This window comes from Hippichthys cyanospilos, chromosome 15 (assembly GCF_059441005.1).
Source record: "Hippichthys cyanospilos isolate Australia breed blue-spotted pipefish chromosome 15, RoL_Hcya_1.0, whole genome shotgun sequence".
Classification (NCBI taxonomy): domain Eukaryota; kingdom Metazoa; phylum Chordata; class Actinopteri; order Syngnathiformes; family Syngnathidae; genus Hippichthys; species Hippichthys cyanospilos.
Genome location: NC_142383.1, coordinates 16,779,408 through 16,794,191, shown reverse-complemented (window position 1 = coordinate 16,794,191; position 14,784 = coordinate 16,779,408). Strand labels below are relative to the sequence as shown.

General features: G+C 42.3%; 3 protein-coding genes across 3 annotated transcripts; all 3 read left to right on the top strand.

Moving 5' to 3' along the window:
• Positions 1–962: 962 nt before the first annotated feature.
• On the top strand, positions 963–4,369 carry LOC148411981 (uncharacterized). Its single transcript, XM_088434926.1, has 2 exons — positions 963–1,129; positions 1,814–4,369. Exons 1-2 carry the CDS (start codon positions 1,014–1,016, stop codon positions 3,858–3,860), a joined length of 2,163 nt encoding a protein of 720 aa, XP_088291052.1. The 5' UTR covers positions 963–1,013; the 3' UTR covers positions 3,861–4,369.
• Positions 4,370–4,500: 131 nt separating this feature from the next.
• On the top strand, positions 4,501–6,842 carry dtwd2 (DTW motif tRNA-uridine aminocarboxypropyltransferase 2). The gene is made up of 6 exons (XM_088434932.1): positions 4,501–4,658; positions 4,876–4,966; positions 5,403–5,497; positions 5,787–5,985; positions 6,241–6,369; positions 6,529–6,842. Exons 1-6 carry the CDS (start codon positions 4,501–4,503, stop codon positions 6,706–6,708), a joined length of 852 nt encoding a protein of 283 aa, XP_088291058.1. The 3' UTR covers positions 6,709–6,842.
• A 720-nt stretch (positions 6,843–7,562) lies between these two features.
• On the top strand, positions 7,563–14,548 carry LOC148411979 (cytotoxic granule associated RNA binding protein TIA1-like). Its single transcript, XM_088434931.1, has 11 exons — positions 7,563–7,804; positions 8,821–8,917; positions 10,070–10,168; positions 10,818–10,872; positions 11,114–11,201; positions 11,477–11,552; positions 11,622–11,727; positions 11,828–11,926; positions 12,314–12,398; positions 12,751–13,035; positions 13,534–14,548. Exons 1-11 carry the CDS (start codon positions 7,779–7,781, stop codon positions 13,673–13,675), a joined length of 1,158 nt encoding a protein of 385 aa, XP_088291057.1. The 5' UTR covers positions 7,563–7,778; the 3' UTR covers positions 13,676–14,548.
• Positions 14,549–14,784: the final 236 nt, after the last annotated feature.

Here is a 14,784-nt window from a genome sequence, read left to right as displayed (position 1 = left end):
CTACATTCCATGATCGAGCAATATAAAATAGTGATAAGAATAGCAATAAAACAACATGGTGCTAATAATATAGTGCAAATATGTAGTGCAAAATATTATTTATACACGTATTAAGAGGCAGAATAGTGCATGAGGGATTTGTTAAGAATATTAGATGGACTTTTTCCTCAAATTGAAGGCCAAAAGTATGGGTGTGTCTTATAAACAGTATTTTTGTTTTTGTCTTGTATGATGAAACACAGTCGGCTAACTATGGTCAAATGAACTCGAGCTGCTTCGCGAGGGAAGAGAAAATCAACTGCGACAAGCGCATTCAACCCTACGCTGCCGAGGCATTCACTGACTTCTCATAATGTGGGAAATCTGAAACACACTTAACGCGCAACAAAAATAAAACTTACAGATATGAACACAATAAAGTATGCAGCATTTAGGAAGATAAGCTTTATTCTGTTCGTCTTTTATATTGTAAAATAGAAAATATCGGAATTTGACCACCAAATTAATAGTGTGTCTTATACACAACTGCGTCTTATATTAGGATAATGTATCCTAGTCTCCTTCAGATGGCCCTTACACAAGTATCAGGTTTATAAAATAAAATATTGTTGATCTTACCAGGTGTACTCACTTACAAAGCAATTTTAAGATTGAAACTAGAAATTTTACATTTTGATTTGTGGTCAGCTATATGCTTTTTTTTTAAATAAAATGAAGAAGAAAAATACTCAGCTATGAAAAACACTACTTAAGTTACCTTTCAACATCCTGAATTTGTCAACTAAGATGTTTGTGGTGGGTGGTTGTTTTTATCGAAAGGTCAATTGACAAAATAAGTCCCGGGCTCGAGTCACGTCCGACATGTAGCGAATGCCTCGCGTGAAACACTGGAAGACCGGTTTTCTATTTCAAGATTACGCTGAGCAGGAAAACTGGAGCGAATGTGTTTGCGACGTGACAAGCAGAGCAGGGGAGAAGCAGTCGAGCAAAAACATCATCGGGAAGGTTTAACGATGGAGCCTTTGACGGGGGACGACGATGATGACATTGAAATGCAAATTTTGACGCCCGACGACGTCGCCAAGCCGGACTGGGACGCTGCCGATGAAGTGGAGAACCTTCAAAACAGGTCCTTTCTACAGGCCCTATAACACATGTGTACACATTGGCTGTTTTGAGTCAAATTTAACCCCTACCTACTTAAAGAGATTTTAGATTTACCTATCAGCATGTCTAAAACCAAAGAAAATTTGTAGGAAAGGTGAGAATTTTATACTGAAAGGCTAAATGCGATAGATTTTTTTGGGGGGGCAATGTCAAGTCCCCAAAAGAGAGATCTGTGTGTTACAGAGGTCAGAAGATGCCCTGAAACAGATTGTCTGAAAAAAAGCTTACCGGTGATTAAGGATTGTTGTTAACTTAGACTCAACTAAGACTCCCTGGCATTTGACTCAGACTCCATCATCGGACGTGCAAACTGTTTTTATCGACTGTATGGAGTCCAAATACTTTTTTATCCCTGAAAATTGAACTTCAGGTTTTGAGTTGCTCAAACTTGCCATGATTGGTCAACCTTACTGCGAGGTTTTTCCTTTTAGTTGCGTCAGTCAACGGTAGGATTATAAAACTCGGTTTTCCCAGCCATTGAGAACTTGTGTTAGCCACAACATCTCCAAAACTCAAACAAGCAGATTCTGTCAGAAAAAAATTCACACCTATACATCACCACGTCAAACTTTGTTCGACACTTGCGGAGGTACCTCAAAAAGGCAGCACCGACGCCTCATCGGCAATGTTACGTTCTATCTTTCAGTTTACGGAAAGCCGTCCACGATGACAACGTTCGTCCAAAGATGCAGTGTTTAGTTATGGATTCTTCCTTCTCCATGGTGACTATGCAAGGTGAGAACAGCGGAATCGCCTGGGAGACCACCCCGAGTCGCTGCTCCACATCCTGGGCACCCGAAGGTGAGGAACCCGCCAAGGAATCCGGCCCTCCAGCAGGACGTATTATCTTCGTTATGGATGAGGCGTTGATGTCAAGACGCAAAAAGACTAAAGGTGGAGGACAAAAGGAAGAGGCAAGTGATGAAATCCCAGAGAAGCGGGACTTAGTGGGCCTTGATCCATTACAAAAGAAAAGCGACGGACGTGATGAAGAACAAGGGGTTCCTCATCAAGATAAAGAACAAAGGCTATTTAGTTTGGTATCTGATGGCTCAGAAATCCTTAACATTGTTGTTCCTCACAAGCTGGCGACTGTGGATGAAGAGGAGAGCAAGGGGATGGTGGACAACTTGTCCTATCTTGAGGAGTGCTCTGCTTCCAAAGTTGATGACGAAGCAGAAGAGACTGGTGACAGTTTGTTGGAGCAGGATTGCAAGCTGAGCTCAAATACTTCTGAAGGATCAATTGCACAAGTCCATCCTACGCCAGTGATCGGTTCAAGTGACACGGACCCTCCAGGAGCTCCCGCGGCAAGGCCCCCAGGAACGGAAGCTGTGTCTAATGTCGACTACTTTGAAGCATTCTCCTTGATTGATGATCAAGCACCAGGAAGTCCCACCGTGGTCCCACCAAAACTTGTACTTCCTGACCACCAGACTGCCACAGAGAAACCAGTACAGGCTGAAGACAATGCAACAGATGAGGATCATAAAAGATCAGATGCTATCAGTTCCGGGGCAGTGACCAGTGAGGTTCTTGATGAGTTCTTCTACAGCGGTACCAATGACTACCCTTTGAGAGACCAACCGGATAGGGAGGATCCGCCTGGAGAGGCCAAACCCCCTCCACCTCCTTCTAAACTCAATGGATCAACGTTGTTTGGAAGCCGAGAGGATGTCTTGACTCCGGTATTTCTACCCGAAGGGCCTCCTAAGATTATTGACCCGGTTTTGTTAGAGGAACCCAAAGCCATGGCCTTCCTGTACGATGACCTGTATGAGGAGGCAACTGGAAGTCAGAAAAAGGAAGATGACGCAGAAAGCCTGGCCTCGGAAAAGTCGTTCCACAGCAGACATTCGGATCGAGAAGCGAGAGGCTACCTGGAGAAATACGTTCTCATAGATGAGACACCTGTGATGGAGGTGCAACCAGTTCTTGAGGATGCACCTCTACTTTTACCCCACGATTTTGCTGATTTTCCCTCCACGCCCCCCGAAGGTGAAATGCCAAACTCTGAGGAGGAAATTACAGATTTCTTTCGATCAAGTGCCAGTTCTTCTCCATGTGACGTCAAGGCTTTTGTTGTCTCACATGAAGATGACAGCCCGTCAACTACGAAAGACGGTACAGTAACGGATCCGATTGAAACCAGAGTCCCAGAAAATCCCACAGCTACCTTTGAGACCTCTTCTGAGCCTGAGTGGGACGGCATGGATGATGATTATGTAATTACAGAGGACGTAGATGTTTTGTTGGATTCCGATCAACATATGAAGCCGCAAGACTCTGAGGAGGTAAAACCATGTCCTCCTCCCAGGAGAAAAATTAGATCCCCCCTAGACAATCTGGCACTAGCACCTCTGACCCCAGCAGAGGATGGGTATACTGGCAAAGAACAACAAGCAGAACCTCAACGAGAAGAAACAGAGGTGAACCTGATAAAAGAACCTGTCAAGACCAGCAATGATGGGTACAAAGATCTCAAGGTCCAGTTCCCTTCCAGTATTCCTCAGCTGGCCAACACATCCACTGATGTTACTAAGGAGAAATCAATCGAGGAAGAGGACATTGAAGTAGCTTTAACACAAACACCACCTGAAGCACCCGAGTCAGAAAAGGTTCATCCGGAAAAACAAGATCATCTGACTACTTCGCCAATGAAGCCGGCCAAAACAAATTGTATCATTCTTTAGCGCCATGTTTTTAAAATGACTATTTTTAATTAGAAAACTTGTGTTTATGAAAAGAGATAAATGACCATTTGCTTTTGTGGGCCACTTGAAATGAAGTGGCGGGCCGGATCTGGCCCACGGTCCTTAGGTTTGATACCGGTGATATATGTAGTAGGTATGAAGTAGTTTAATATGCTATGACGTCACTTCCTATAGCCCGAGCGGTGGCTTACAACCTCATTTGTGATGCCTCAAGCTTCGTTAGGCTTGGAATGCATTTTTTTTTAATCCTGGTGACTAACCAAACTCTGGTTGACAACTTCCTTGAAGTTACATTCATGTATTACAAAACACGAACAATAAAAATGTGAATTTTCACAAAATGTTTGGACACACCTGGCCAAGCATGACACTGGAATATTATAGTGAACAAATTAGCGTGAATGTGTATTTATTTCATCAAATCAAGTTTATATATGCAGGCTTGATAAAAAAAAATAAAAGTCTCAATAGCCTTCACAAGTCCAGAGTTGGAGAACTTTAGCGACCTTTCTTGATTTTACCTCGGAGTAAAATCAACTGAGGGAGTGGAAGTGATTCTAGCTAGGCCCTGGCTAGCTTGAAGCTAGCTAGCTCTGCGCTTGGTTGTTGCTAGCTCCACATGAGCGCGATGGAGCAAGTCTCCACCCCGCCGCGCTCCCCGGGGAAAGACGACGACGACCCCTCGAGTGACGACGACTGCTTGGACGACGCGTTCGGCGACCTGGCGGCGCTGCCGGTCGAGGTTAGCGAGCGAAGACCGACGTGTTTACGGTGCCGGTGAGCAGAATTATGTCACTGAGCGCAGGGTGCTAAGCTAATGCTAAGCGACTGGAGACCACCATCCCCGCCAAGCCTGGCAAAGCAAACACGCCATTGGCTTGTTTTTTTGCTCTTAACGCGGGAAAATAACAACAACATTCAACCATGTGTTTGCTGTAATCGTGAAAGGAGAAGAAATGGCGAATGAATGATTTTTCCTCCTCCCATCATGCAGTCGTCCTCAGAAGGTGTGTCTGTGTCCATTTCTACCCGCACAACCTCTGGACGTGTCCACATGTCTCTACATCGTCCAGCACCCTGCAGAGGTGAGCCCTATACCTCCATTATTCCTAGAAATGTTCCGATACAAGTAAGAGTTCTCAGGTCTGGAGTAGTCACCGATACTAAGAATAGATACCACCAATGCCTTGGACAATTAAAACTTAGATCATTTCAGAGAGTAAAATATTTATGCTAATACATATTTCCTGTAAAATTACACTTTATGTTCTGTTATTCTTTCTGTTTTCTGTCATACTACCCCGCTAAACTATATCAATAATGGGAATGATTCTTGAACCAGATTTCAAACTCAAAAACACATCTGTTGTCATTTACACACACCGGTTCATTTGAAAGTCGGTATCTCTGGTGAGTTTTTTTTTCCCTTACTATATCATCTTATTTTTAGCCAGTGAGAGGTTGTTTTAATGTTTCAATATGTTCTGCCTTTTTGGTTAGCAACATTTGCATTACTTTCAGGAGAGCAGAGTTCTTCGCACTGTACCTCTTCTCGCCGCTTGTTTACCACCAGGAAAGTGCAACGTGATTATCGGGAGGCGCTTTAACGAAGCAAAGTAAGCATCAACTTGCAACTTTTTCACACAGAGATCCAGCAAAAATTGAGGAATTAGAACTCCCAACAGTAGATCCAGCCTTTATTCTGTTATCCCATTAGTGTGGAACCTGGAGAGCAATAACTGTGAATTAAACACATCTGAAAACCTTCCAACATTGTTTGTGTTATATAATTTGTATGTTTTGACTTAGGGAAATTTGAGTTTTACGGAAATTCAGGCTTTTACAGGTATAACACTTTTATACCTCACGTACTCAAAGCGCTTTACTCTGACCCTTGTCTCTTAGGAACCCAGAGCTGGCCGAAGTGTGCCAGGACAGCCGGACTCTGATCCTGTACCCGGGCCCCAACTCTCACAACCTCGAGGAGTTGGTGCAGCGCCCTGAAGAGGGCACCAAGATGCATAACATCATCCTTATTGATGGTACCTGGAGCCAGGCCAAGAATATATTTCTTAAAAACAGCATGCTGCATCTCCCCAAGCAGGTATGTGGAGTGAATACGAGAAGAATTAAACTGTGGTTGTAATCACGTCACTGTCCCAAAGGATTAGGAATATATGAATAAGAGTACCATTACATTTTCTGTCTAAATGTGTTGCTCCACCTTTTTTGTTCAAAAAGTGAGTTTGGGTTATAGCGGGTGTCACTGAACCTAATTGTACCATGCAAATCAAAAAGAGAGTAGGGAATAAGTTTCTGTTTGCCGTCCTTGTCGTGATTTTCTGTTTTTGCCCCTCAGGTGCAGCTCAACAGAAGTTTACTGAGCCAGTACGTCATCCGTACGCAGCCCACCAACATCTGCTTGTCCACACTGGAGTGCGCTGCCGTTGCGCTGTCCATCCTAGAACGCAATGACATTTTCCAAGAGGTACGTCACATGATGTGCCAATAATTCCAGTCAATTCTATGTGACAATTTTGTTTTGGCGTCTTCTGCAGTTCAATATGCATCCCCGCTAAAGCATGACTACAAACAGGAAGGAACTTTTATCCATACGAGCCCATGTTCTCCCCCTGTTGTACTGCAGGTGCTGCTAAGGCCGCTCAAGGCCCTGTGTTCCTTCCAGCTGGAGCATGGCGCTCAGGTGCACCACAGCAAGGAGCACCTGCTGAAGAACGGCATGTACGACAAAACAATGCCAAAGAACAAGCGAAAAATCAAGAGGCTGGAGAAGCTGGTGACCGACCGCAACTGCCTGCTGAGATGACTGCGTTTGAAACAGTTGTTGGACGAACAGACAATCTTTTGTGATTGATTTTTGAAGGGGCACTTTTTTTTTTCTTATTTCCTAGGTTTTTTTATTTGAGTTATTTAATAAGAATAAACCATGTTTTCATAGCACTTCCAAAGTTTCCTGCTTGTATTTTGTAAATGTTCAATGGTGGTCTGTCTTATATCATCCGCTGGTTTGCTCAACGTTCAAAGAGGGGAATAACCACAAAAAACATTGACATTTGTTAAATGATTACATTTAATTACAAAGTGTACAAATAATAGTCTTAATTTATTCCAAGACAAATGACTACAAGTTGTACATTTACTATCACAAAATGTTCTATTTTTTGCAGAATTTGCTAGCCCAATTGAAAATATCCCTTCATAAAGGGTCATCAAGTTATGTTTGTGCACGACAAAAACAAACAAACAAAAAAAAAAACAGGTTGCCTTGTATTCTGAACAAGTGCGGAACTGGTAAGTTCATTGGCAAAGTATGCAGTAAACCTTATTATGTCCGCTCAAGAAATTTGAAAATTACGCCTATAATAATGTCCATGCATTGCCTTTAAAGGGAATGTTGCCCTTGCCAACATGGCCGCCACATAGGCATGGCGGGCACCAGTGGCTATTTCAACGCAGTTCATCTCTTGAAGGTTTCAACCAAAACGATAAACGCATTGATACATTTCATTTGACTTTTTTTACCCGGCTAAATAAAAATGATAACGTGATCAAGTTATCGAGAAAGCTATATTTTAGTTCGAAATTGACGAGTACGGTATTTCATAATTTGTTTTTGTTTTTTTTTGGTCAAGTGTCGCGCATGCGCATTGTTCGTTCAAGCGAGGGCCCCGCTTTCCGCCATCTTTGTCGGCTGCTCCATTGTTCGGTTCCGAGCTTGTCCCCCCCGCCCCCAGTCTCGGCGGCATTATCGTCTTCGTACTGCGCCACAAAAACACAAGCGGACACGGTGTCCCCGGCAGCTGCCCGCGACGGTCGTGGACTTGCCCTCCGCCCCGCGTTTGCGACTCGGTCTTGGCCAGCAAAGTTTGAAACAGGATGGACGATGACCAGCCCAAAACCCTGTGAGTGTGCTTCGCTTATCTTGTTAGCTTAGCTCGCGTGTGTTGCTCACGTAACGTTGAAGCTAATGTACCCGATCACCTGGCGTACTCACAACGTATACTGTGGCTAATAAAAATTACAAACCAGCGCAAATAGCGTAGTTTAAAAATCATTTTCCCATTTATAAGTTGAAGAGTTTATACGTTTTGCCAGTACCGTGGACAATGTTGTTCGCTAGCATGCTAATTTCAATAAGCGACCAATTAAAATCGAGCTTTGGGGGCCTTGATTTTTCTCCTTTTTCGGCCTTGTTATTATTTATTCTTTCGTGTGTGCCGCGGTTATTTTCATATTCATACTTGACGGTTGAGAGTTTCCCACGAGGAAAAACCGGCCGGCTGCCTGAACTGCATTTCCTGGTTTTAAGATTAGCTCGTTGCTATTTTAAAAGCTAGGCGCATGAGGTAAGTTCAGGTCAAAATAAAAGTATTGACCGCGATAAAGACTCACCATTCGCGGGGGATAGGGACCCACGAGCAACACCCGCCGCGAATAGCAAATTTTCTCTAAAAAGAACTAACCTCAAGAATATTAACTCTATTGATGTGTAAAACTCTCAACTCCATTCAAAACAAATGAATGAAATGATCAAATTAAACTCGTCATATCTTCATCAGACATAATAATTTGTGTCCTATGTTGTGTCAATTTCTTCTCAGCAAGACATCCAAGTGAATTCCATCACACACAAATGCAACACATCATTGGAAAGGCCGGGGTGTCCTCCACTGAGCACATTAGGATTTAGTAGGGTGGCTCAAACGAGTCAAAAATATTGACCAAAAACTAGTGGAGACCACTCAATAGGCTAGGTCTCAGGACAACATAAAACACCACCCTAAAAATAATGATTACAAATCATTTTACCACTCCTTTGTTTTTCTGACTGGTCAATTGTAGATCTAATCATTCTCATTATTAACAAGTGAAAAAAAAATTGCCATTTCCATCTAACTTTATCCTCTTGTTTATGCAGGTACGTGGGGAACCTCTCGCGGGATGTGACGGAAGCCCTTATCCTGGAGTTATTTGGCCAGATCGGACCCTGCAAGAGTTGTAAAATGATCGTAGATGTAAGTTCACCTTTATGATTTTTATCTCAAGTACCCTATTCTTTTTTTCAAATGTGGACTACTTTCGCTGCGTTGAAACTGTTGATCCAGATGAAGGGAAAAAAGACAGTACTTCCTCATAGTGAGTGTAATTGACACTGTGCTAAAACTTGTCGCAAGGGTATGTTGTCCTCTTGAATAAACACTGCACCTTGAAGAGACTCCTATTTTTTCCGTAAGAAAAATATGATGCATTGCGACATTCGCGTCGTGAGATTAATACGTATGCAATGGGAACCCTTCTGATTTCTTTTGATTGGCCCGAATTTTTTTTTATTTACAGTAAATAATGTTTCTTTGTTCATCTATCTATGGCAGTGACGTGTAGTGACAGGCCGAACAATTAACTCTTGTTCTGCTAGATGGCAGGAGGTACAATTACCCTGTGTATTCATTCACTTTTTTTCATTCATAAACAAAATGAGCTCAGATTACACACAAAGTAACTTTGAATAAATATAGACAAGAGCGACATTACACTATACAGTATATATTTTTGTTACTTTGTTTTAGTTGTGCTGTGAGACTTAATGAATAAAGTTTCCTTGTTTCAAAAACGACCATTATTTGTTCTCAAATGGACTTTTTTTTTGCATTTTCAATGAAGCGTTGAATTAGGTTGTTGAAATGACAGCAGGCAAAGAGTTTGTTAACGAAAGGACGGCTCAATTATTTGGCCATTTCACATTTAGGTACTCATTTAGAATACGTGAGATCTTAGGAGGGTTTCTGCCGTTATCAGCAAATAAAATGCTTTTCGATGCCATGACAGAAACGGTACATTTTTTCCTTTTAAAAGTAAGAGCATATTCATTGGAATATGAGGCAAAGTATTGTAAAATTTTAATAGAGAAACTAATTTGGAAAACATTGTATGCCTTTTGTTACGTTTTATGCGGATGTGCATTGTCATTAGGAACTTAAAACTAAAATATGGGGCTACAAGATTCTACCTGATAGAGCTACTGTACATCTATAAATGTCCCTGGATGGTGCAGCACGTTATTATTAAAAAATACTTTGCGTGTACTTGGCTGAAAAAATATTTCCCACCATCAATGATTGAGAAGCGGAACGTTAGCATCTACATTTTTTTCTCTTTCTTCTCTCCAGACGGCGGGTCACGATCCCTACTGCTTTGTGGAATTCTATGAGCATAGACATGCCATGGCCACCATTGCGGCCATGAACGGTCGGAAAATTCTGGGTAAGGTAAGCGATCTTATCTCCTTCGGCGGGGACCTCTCAGACCGGGCCGGGTGATCCGATCTTGACTTGTAAAGAAAAATATTTGAAAGCTTAAAATCCTCAAAGTGTTTTATTTTACTGGGCGGAGGCTAAAGGAGGATGATGCTCTTCTGCCAATTTGACTGGTGTGTGTGTTTTGTCTTCTCTTGATTTGCTGTACTACCTTTTTTCCACTAAACGCCACACTTGTAGCAAGGCAAAACATTCAGTTGAAAATATTCTATTCCTCAACAGGTATTGAAGGAGCGTTTGAGGAGTAGAACAAGTTCGTAAAATTCACTTGTTTGTAAGTCCCTTGTTATTTGGACCTTACTTCCTTCAGTTTTTGCTCCAAAGATTTTTCACTTGACATTTTTCCTGATTTATGAGGGTGTGACATCTTGATATATCCCATTATTAAATTCTTACAGTGTCTTTATGAAAAGGTATGTACCATTATAAAAATGAGCAGTGGTGTGTAATGATGACGAACAGAAGGCACCACATTAAAGACAACAACCTCAAAATCAGCGAATAGAAGTAAAAGTGGTGTGTGACAAGTGGTCTAATGAGAACACAAGCTCCCTGAGAAGGTCTCACACGCGCTCTCTCGTCATGTTGTGTCTCTTTGCAGGAAGTCAAGGTCAACTGGGCCACCACGCCGACCAGCCAAAAGAAAGACACCAGCAGTATGTGTAAACAAACACGCAAAAAGATGGCAACATTTTGTTCAAGAATGTACTTAAAAATGAATCCAAATTAAAAGAAAGAAGTATACACGACAACTCTAAACTATGTTGAAATGTTTTTAAGCATATCTTTGTGGATTACGTTTTTGAATCACATAGTTGATTTTCTACATTTTGACATACATTTTGTTGCAAAATCCTATTTGTGGTTGCTTCATAAATGTGAAAAATGGTGTTTTAGGTCACTTCCATGTTTTTGTTGGCGATCTAAGCCCTGAGATCACCACAGATGACATCAAGGCGGCTTTCGGTCCCTTTGGGAAAATCTCGTAAGTCAAGTGTTGTGCATTTCCACTTCTGTAATCTAATGCGCTTTCAAATAAAACTTTGCAAAATCAAAACATGGAGTCTTGTAAAGAGGTCAGTATAGCACATCTTAGCTGTTAGCCACTTCAAGTTTTCTGTTAATTTGCTCTTAGCAAAATAAAGGCATAAACATAAAATATTTAAGTTCCTGCCAGTCGCTTCATGTTCCAGTTAATTTGTTCCTAAATTTCAAAGAAACCCAGTGTTGCTTTGTGCTTATGTGCGCTTTTGTCTGCAGTGATTGTCGGGTGGTTAAGGACATGGCCACCGGCAAGTCCAAAGGCTACGGCTTTGTGTCATTCTTCAACAAATGGGTGAGCGCGCCATCCGCAAAAGGCGGACGACCCGCGGCGCCGCCGGCTTGACGTAGTTGTTGTGTTCAGGACGCTGAGAACGCCATCCAGCAGATGGGAGGCCAGTGGCTGGGAGGAAGGCAGATCAGGACCAACTGGGCCACACGGAAGCCTACACCCAAAACCACCAATGAAAGTACGTTTCTGTAGAATGAGAGGATCCAACTTTTGTTGAAAGTTGTTGAATTGAAATCGATTGAGTCAAAAGAAAGTCAGCGACATGTTGTGTCTGGCAGCGAGCAACACGAAGCAGCTGTCCTTCGACGAGGTGGTGAGCCAGTCCAGTCCCACTAACTGCACCGTCTACTGTGGTGGAGTCACAGCGGGTCTCACTGGTGAGTAGTGTCATCAAAATCAGCATCGTTCAGTGAAGCTAATTTGTAAACAGGAATAAAAAAGTAGAATTGAAATGGGTGAGCTTTGTCCCATTTTTTTTTACCTGGCCCAACTTGAATATTGTACAATATTTTGTCCAATCCTTTGCCTGTTATTTCAAAGGCATTTCACATCAAATGGCAAGCTTTGAAAATACACTGAAATTTCACGCAGATGGGTGACATGTCAAAATTCAACATGGCACGACCACTTAGTAATCACTACCAGGGGTGTGCCATCCCGTGGCTAAAATATTGCAAGAATGATGAGAAAGAAAACGATCCAAAAACGATCAAAATATTGCACAAGGATTTTGGTATTAACACTCAAACTTTTTCTCTTTGCAGAGCAAATAATGAGACAGACCTTCTCGCCTTTCGGACAAATCATGGAAATCCGTGTTTTCCCAGACAAGGGCTACTCGTTTGTGAGGTGAGTCTTGAATTTGATAAGTGCCTTATGCAGGTAAATTATTGTTAAAGTGTGTTAAATAATTTCATTGACTTGATATGGTTAAAAGAGGCACAAATTCATCAGCGTAACCGTTTGAAGTGCTTTGCTGCCACCTTGTGACTCTCATATGTAACTACAATGCCATCTAGTATGTTTTGGGTTTTCACGCCCAACGAAGCCTATATTGAATTGCAATCACTATTTAACAACAAAAAAAAGGGAAGGAGGTGGTCAAATAGATAGATAGATTTTCTGAAACATTTAGCAGTAATGTTTTTGGCCACATAGGCCATCTGCATCATTTTCACAAGCGTGATTCTTGATCGCCCAGGTTCAACTCGCACGAGGCCGCAGCCCACGCCATCGTTTCTGTCAACGGCACGTCGGTGGAGGGCTTTGTGGTCAAGTGCTACTGGGGCAAAGAGACCACGGACATGGTCAGTCCCATCCAGCAGGTCCAGTTGCCTCAAAGCACGGTGAGCTTCGCGGCGCAGCCCTACAACCAGTGGGGGCAGTGGTACGGCAACACGCAGCAGATGGGCCAGTACGTGCCCAATGGATGGCAGGTGCCCAGCTATGGCGTCTACGGACAGAGCTGGGATCAGCAGTGCTACAAGTGAGTGCTCATTTGACTCCTTTACTCCTTTGGCTACGTTCAGATAGCTGTTGGAAATGACACAATTCCGTATGCGACCAAAATCTGAGCCTTTGATGCCAGTTTGAAGGTCGCAGAGCCGGTTTTGATTTCTTTTCTTTTCTAATGCAACCCAGGCCCCTTTGTGGTTCTGAAAGCGATCCATAGCCAATCTTTTATCATGGGACTTCAGTCTGAATGGTCAGGTCGCTGTTATCCCACCAACAAGCAACAAACATCATGATCCACGATCCTTGTTTATAGAATGTATAAAATAAAAAAAATACTGCATGAATTGTAAATGTAGAAAATGATTTGAATCCAATATATAAATATTGTGCAATCAAGATTCAACCAACTAATAATGTAATATTTCACAAGAGTATTTCATCTACATAACATATTGGGCTTGAGAAGCTCTTAAACTGTCTTGCTTCCTACAACTTGCGTACGTAATGTGATTTTTGCTTGTGTTTTCAGTCCTCTTCCTTCCGGCGCCGGGTGGACCGGCGTGGGCGCCGTCAGCAACGGGGCCATGGTGGAACCTGGCCAGGGCGTCAACGGAACCATGCTAGCCAACCAGGCCGGCATGGCTGGCACGGCCGGCTTCCACACCCACTGATCTCGCTTGCTGGACGACACTCATTATGCTCTGGTTAGGGACACCGCTTTGGCTTTTTTTTTTTTTTTTTAAATAATGACCTAGTTCGGTCAAAAAAGAAACAAAAACAAAACAAATATATGCTCCCCGCGTCCTTTTCGCCATCACCGGACAACATCTACATGACAAGTTGAGCACAGCTACCATTTAGATTAGCGGAACGCGAGGTTGATTCAAGTATTTTCCCGTTGCCAGTTTTTGTTTGCAGAGCCAAAGAGATCCCTCCTCCACGATCCTTGTTGTCTATCCCTCCCATGTTAGTCCTCAGGGTGCGTAAGTCATTCTGTGAAAAAGTAGGAAATCACTGAGGAAGAAGCAAAAGGTGTGGACTGATTTTGTGTGCATGAATATGGACACTTTGACACACAACTTGGGTTCTTATGACCCGCCCCCCCCCCCCCCTTCCAAAGTCCCTTTTCTTGATCAGAAAGATGGACTACATTGGTTTTAATTTTCTCCTCATCTTGTGTAAAGAGCATTTTTGCCCCTCGCCCCCCATCTTTGATTTCAGGGGATTGGACTGTGCAGTGACCACAGTTTTTGTTTCAAAAGCATAGAGCGAATGTCAACTTTTATTTTTTATCTTTAAATTGGATTCTCAACAATGTCTCGCAGGGAATAAAACTGCCACGCTCGTCTTTACTTACCAGGCAGACAAATATTGCACAATTACTTAGAAAAAAAAAAAGATCACTCAATTTGAAGTGTTTTTTTGTTTTTTTTGTTTTTGTTTTGCATTCCACTTTTTTTTGTAATATCATTTTGGAAGTCTTATTGTAAATAACTGAGCGCTCTGTTCAATTGTATCTGTATAAAGACATGATGTTCATTCAGGCCGCTTGTATGTGAGTGTATTATATGGGAGTGATTAGAATGTCAAAACGAAGGTTAATTAACAGAAGTGTGAGTTTGTGATTAAGTGTGGAAATTGCGTGTGTTGTATGTGAAGAGTGTGTGTTCATATAAGTAAGTGAATACATGGGAGTGAATGGTTGGAAAATGTAGTAGTGTGGGTGAATCTGAATACAATTTAAGTGGTATGCACGAGTTAACTTGTAACCTAAGTGAAA

What these genes read in the sequence shown, in the direction of transcription:
- LOC148411981 (XM_088434926.1), top strand. Translation starts at nt 1,014, where the DNA reads ATGGAGCCTTTGACGGGGGACGACGATGATGACATTGAAATGCAAATT. An exon ending in GTGGAGAACCTTCAAAACAG is followed by an intron (nt 1,130 to 1,813) that starts GTCCTTTCTACA and finishes TCTATCTTTCAG; the next exon opens with TTTACGGAAAGCCGTCCACG.
- dtwd2 (XM_088434932.1), top strand. Translation starts at nt 4,501, where the DNA reads ATGAGCGCGATGGAGCAAGTCTCCACCCCGCCGCGCTCCCCGGGGAAA. An exon ending in CCGACGTGTTTACGGTGCCG is followed by an intron (nt 4,659 to 4,875) that starts GTGAGCAGAATT and finishes CCCATCATGCAG; the next exon opens with TCGTCCTCAGAAGGTGTGTC. An exon ending in GCAATGACATTTTCCAAGAG is followed by an intron (nt 6,370 to 6,528) that starts GTACGTCACATG and finishes GTTGTACTGCAG; the next exon opens with GTGCTGCTAAGGCCGCTCAA.
- LOC148411979 (XM_088434931.1), top strand. Translation starts at nt 7,779, where the DNA reads ATGGACGATGACCAGCCCAAAACCCT. An exon ending in GTTGTAAAATGATCGTAGAT is followed by an intron (nt 8,918 to 10,069) that starts GTAAGTTCACCT and finishes TCTTCTCTCCAG; the next exon opens with ACGGCGGGTCACGATCCCTA. An exon ending in CCAAAAGAAAGACACCAGCA is followed by an intron (nt 10,873 to 11,113) that starts GTATGTGTAAAC and finishes ATGGTGTTTTAG; the next exon opens with GTCACTTCCATGTTTTTGTT.